Raw genomic sequence first — 5,329 nt, 5'->3', positions numbered from 1 at the left:
ATAAATTTTAATATTTTTTATTTTCTCTCTAGTATTACCGAATATAATAATGCACATGGATCTAGACACGCTAAGCATTTGTATAAGATTTCTAAAAAGCAATTTTCTGGTAGCATAAGGGATGCCTTAATTAAGATGCAATAAACAAAGCCAATACTGCACGTGATTTACTAGACTCGAATTATGAATTTGTAATCTTAGGAATCAGGATCCAACTACAAATGTTGCATCGTTTGACCAGTTATATTAAAGAGAAAAGACAAATTGAGTTGGGATGAGATGCTACTTCTTTGCCTTGTTTCAGAGATTTGTAAATCTAGAATTGAATTCAATTATTTGCTTGAAACTCCAACTGCAAATTCCATTCTTTACTCTTAAATATACATGTTAAAGGGTGAAGTTGTAATAGTAATAGGTTAATTATTAAATGTTGTTGTTTTTTTATTTATATTTATGATTTTACTTAGAAATAATAAGTTTGTGTATTTTGTTTTTTTGTTTTTCCTGTTTTTTAGATCTATTTTTTATTTTTAAATATGTTACTTTTTTATTTTTTTAAATTTGTTTTCAGATTCGCTTATGATCTAATATATATATTTTTTAGATTTATACATACTAAGATTGTGTAAAAATTTGTCAACGAATTATACTTTAAGTAATATGGTCTTTTCATCCTCACTTAAAAGTTTTAAATTTGAATCTTACTCCTAATTTTAGAAAAAAAAATTATGTGTATAATTATCTGTCTAAAATAATATTTACCTATTGCAGGTAATTGAAGATAAAGCAAATGACATCACAAAATAGTAGTCTAATTTTTATAATTCTTCACTAATAGAATGCACAACTAACACTAAAAATAAACCTCACTTAAAATTCTATTTTTTTTTATCACTTATGCATTTTGAAAATATACGTTTTTCAGTTCAACACAAAAGACACTACAGTTATTTATTCATAATAATATAATGTTATGATATTTTTAACTTTAAATTTATTTGTAGCATAGACAATATTTTACTTTTTTATTTCAGTTTAAATATAAGGGTAATGCTACCATGAGGAAGCAATTTTTTTTCCTCACCTATTAAAACTTACGTGGGCAAACGATAAATGTACGCGTGTAGTGTGGGTCTTGATGGAGGAGGACAAGATCTGCAAACTATCAAATCTGTGTTGCGTATTGATAGAAAATAATTAATTAAATGAAACCGATTAATGGTTAATGTTATTTATTAAGATTGTGGGCTTTTTTTTATTAGACCTTGAATGTTTTTGTTATCTAGTTGGTCTCCAACTGATTTAGGCTTAGAAAAAAAAAAATAACTGAATGTAAATTAAAAATATAGATTTAGTGTGATAAAAAAAAATTCACACAGAACAATGTAAAAAATGTTATTGAAATTAAAAATTAAATAGATTGAATTTAAATTAATAATTTAATGGGATTCAATTTGATAAAAATAAATGTACTGATAATTTGATATTATTTTTGTCGTATAATTAATTATGTATGTTCATTCGTAAATAATTATTTTTTTTGTTTTGAAAATAATTATTTTTTGTAATATACATAAGAAAAAGAATCAAATCTTCTATCTTTATGGTAATATAAATACAAATAGGGAGTTTTTATTATGTTAACATGACGCTCATACATTAAGTTTAAAAATTATTTGCTAGCTGTTGTCACTCAAAATCTTTAAAATTTTATTTATAAATTATAAATTATTATTTTTTTTAGATTGTCACTTTTTGAATTTTTAAATACGCTTTATTAGATTATTATATATTTGGTTTTTAATATTATTAAACTAATTTAAAAAAATTATTTATAAATTATTTATTTTTTAAATTTTTAAATTATAGTTACATTTTATTCTTATTATATAATTATTACTCTTTTATTTAAAGAAAAAACAAATAAATTATAATTTTCGAAAAAACTAAATTCACATAATAACTAATATATTAGCAAACTTATTGACAACAAACTCTTTTTATTATTTTAAGTTATTTGCTTAGGTTGTTACTTTTTAAATTATAAGTTATTTGCATTTTATTATTTTAAATTATTATTTATTATTTATTTAGGTTGTTATTTTTAATTTTAAGTTATTTACTTAGGTTGTTTTATTTAGGTTGTTATTTTTTAAAGGTTTAATTACTTTGTTGGTCCCTATAGTTTCACCAAATTGTTAATTAAGTCCCTATACTTTTTTTTTTCTTTCAATTGAATCTCTACACTACTTTAATTTTGTAATTAAGTCCTTCCAAGTATAATTAAGTCCTTCCAAGAGTTAAAAAATATTAAGTCCTTATTGCAGATCTTGTCTCCTCCATCAAGACACACACCACACGCATTCATTTATTGTTTACCCACGTACGTACGTTTAACAGGTGAGAAAAAAAAATTGCTTCCTCAACGTAGCATTGGCCTAAATATAATACTTAAAGAAACTGTTTATCCGTCAAAAGTCAAAACAAGAATATCATTTTTATTTCAATTTAAAAATATAATAAAGATAATAAACATTTATAGTATAATATAAAGACATTGGAGTTCAGTTTAGCAGCAGAGTAGTGTGTCTCTGAAAATCTATTTTTGTAGAAGTTAACTTTAATTTATTATCGGTTCCCATGGAATCTGCAAAAGAAGAAGTTGATACTAAGATAAAAGTTATGTTCTTACCATTCGCATCAACAAGCCACATCATACCAATGGTAGACATAGCCAGACTCTTCGCTATGCACGGAGTCCATGTTACCATAATAGCCACCCCAGTAGCAGCCTCATTGTTCCAGAGCTCCGTCGGCCGCGACTCCTCGCTCGGCCGTTCAATCAGAACTCACGTCGTTAAGTTCCCGGCCGCAGAAGTCGGTCTTCCCGTTGGTGTAGAAACATTCAACGCCGATACGGCACCGGACATGCTTCCCAAAATCGCAAAGGGACTGAATCTGCTGGAAAAGGAGATTGAGAAGTTGTTTGAGGAACTGGAGGCAGATTGCATTGTCACTGACATGTTCTACCCTTGGACTGTAGATGCTGCAGCCAGGTTGGGGATTCCTAGGTTGATCTTTCTTGCTGGAAGCTGCTTTGCTCATTCGGCACAACACTCAGTTAAGAAATTGCGAATTTGATTACTAAGAAAAGGAAAAGTATAGGTAACCAACAATATTTTTGAATAATGGGTAAACAATGTGAATTAATAGGGTTAAAAAAATAAATTTAATTAGTAGTATTAAATTATAGTATAGTGTATTTTCATTTGATTGGTGATCGTTCATGTTGTTTAAAATTTTCATTATTTACCTAGCACTCTCCGAAAAGAAAATACTAATGTCAAAATAACATCTATTATAAAGAGAGTAGACATAGCAACATTGATAATCCACTATCAAAAATCGTAGATTGATAAGCCAAAGAATATATCAATTGAAAAAGTAGCATTTGACTAATTTGAAATATAAATTGATAAATTTATAGAATTTTAAAATTATATATTACAAGGAGAGTTAATTTTCTATTGTAATAAGTTCCATTTTTACTGTATTGAGTTCTTTCCTTCAAAAAAAAAGAAAAAAAGAGATTACAATGAGAGTTAAAAAAGAGAGAGAAAATCTGACTTTAATGCAAACTAGATGAGATGGGGATGAAATCTTGAACATTTTTTCTATGTATATATCCACTTATTGAAATCTTTATAAGACTAAAAAAATTGTTAATGCAATTCATTTACTATTTTGCTTCGAAATGAACATTTTCTCTTGCTTGATGATGAAAATTATTTTGCATAACAAACATTGCACTCTTAAAGTTGTAGAGTTGGAGACCAATAAAACTTTCATTAATGTTTGCGAAACATATATAGGTCAAGACTTATGCTCCTCATAAAGACATAAAATCCGACAGCACTGATGACAAGTTTTCATTGCCTGGTTTGCCGCACCGCCTGGAGATGACGCCTTTGCAGCTGCCGGATTGGCTTAGAGAACCCAACGGCTACACCCATTTGATGGAGATGATTAGGGACTCAGAGAGAAGAAGCCTCGGATCCGTGTTTGATAGCTTCTACGAGCTCGAAGGTGAGTACCTGGATCATTACAAGAAAGCCATGGGAACCAAGAGTTGGAGCTTGGGACCTGTTTCCATGTGGGCGAACCAAGATGCTGCTGATAAAGCCGGAAGAGGACAAGCCAAACTTGAACAAAAAGGAAAAGAAGAAGAAGAAGAAGATTCTGGGTGTCTTAAATGGCTTCATTCCAAGCCTGAGAATTCTGTTCTGTATGTGAGCTTTGGGAGTATGAGCAAGTTCCCTTCTTCGCAGCTTGTTGAGATAGCTCAAGCTCTTGAAGATTCTGGGCACGATTTCATGTGGGTTGTTAAGAAAAAAGATGGTGAAGATGGGAGTTTTCTTGAGGAATTTGAGAAGAGAGTGAAGGCAAGCAACAAAGGTTACTTGATATGGGGTTGGGCACCACAGTTGCTGATACTGGAGAATGCAGCCATTGGAGGAATTGTAACTCACTGTGGCTGGAACACGGTGATGGAAAGCGTGAACGCGGGTTTGGCCATGGCCACATGGCCTATGTTTGCTGAACAGTTTTTCAATGAGAAGCTTTTGGTTGATGTGTTGAAGATTGGGGTGGCGGTTGGAGTGAAAGAATGGAGAAAGTGGCAGGAGTTTGGAGAAGAGGTTGTGAAGAAGGGTAAGATTGCAAAGGCCATAGCTTTGTTGATGGGTAATGGAGAGGAGAGTGTTGAAATGAGGAGAAGAGCAAGAGAGCTTAGTGATGCTGCTAAAAGAGCAATACAGGTTGGTGGCTCTTCTCACACCAATCTTCTTCAATTAATTCAGGAACTCAAGTCTTTGAAACTTGATAGGGCTAATGGAAAGTGAAATGGCAGTGTCATGAATCACTCAAATAACAGTCTCTTTTAGTTTTATTTTACTTTTGGAGTTTACCAAACTAAAGTTTTGATATCATATATCATAAGACCACTTATTTCAAAGGTTTAAACCGATAAGAGTAGTCACAAAAAAAAAAAAAATTGATAAGAGAAGATAACATTAATAATTATATCTCTAATAGATAGTCTCTTTTGAATTAGTTACCGATTTTTAATAAGAACCCTTTTAAATGCATGTTTCAGGGGTTTTATTTATTGAATTTAGATCCTCTAAATTTTGAATTTTTATTTTAGAAGGTAAAACGTGATCTCTCACCCTTAAATGGTTTCTCTCTCATATTTTCTCTTGATTCCACCTATGAAATAAATGGTGAAAGATCACACTTTACACTCTAAATTAAAATTCAAAATTTAAGA

At 30.2% G+C, this 5,329-nt stretch overlaps 1 protein-coding gene across 1 annotated transcript; it reads left to right on the top strand.

Annotated features, from left to right (window-relative positions):
- LOC107642748 (soyasapogenol B glucuronide galactosyltransferase-like) lies at positions 2,547-5,014 on the top strand. The gene is made up of 2 exons (XM_021122945.1): positions 2,547-3,120; positions 3,873-5,014. Exons 1-2 carry the CDS (start codon positions 2,641-2,643, stop codon positions 4,899-4,901), a joined length of 1,509 nt encoding a protein of 502 aa, XP_020978604.1. The 5' UTR covers positions 2,547-2,640; the 3' UTR covers positions 4,902-5,014.

This window comes from Arachis ipaensis, chromosome B05 (assembly GCF_000816755.2).
Source record: "Arachis ipaensis cultivar K30076 chromosome B05, Araip1.1, whole genome shotgun sequence".
NCBI classification, from domain to species: domain Eukaryota; kingdom Viridiplantae; phylum Streptophyta; class Magnoliopsida; order Fabales; family Fabaceae; genus Arachis; species Arachis ipaensis.
Note: the sequence above shows the minus strand (reverse complement) of the source record. Positions and strands in the feature narration are given on the sequence as shown.

What these genes read in the sequence shown, in the direction of transcription:
- LOC107642748 (XM_021122945.1), top strand. Translation starts at nt 2,641, where the DNA reads ATGGAATCTGCAAAAGAAGAAGTTGATACTAAGATAAAAGTTATGTTC. An exon ending in CTCATTCGGCACAACACTCA is followed by an intron (nt 3,121 to 3,872) that starts GTTAAGAAATTG and finishes AAACATATATAG; the next exon opens with GTCAAGACTTATGCTCCTCA.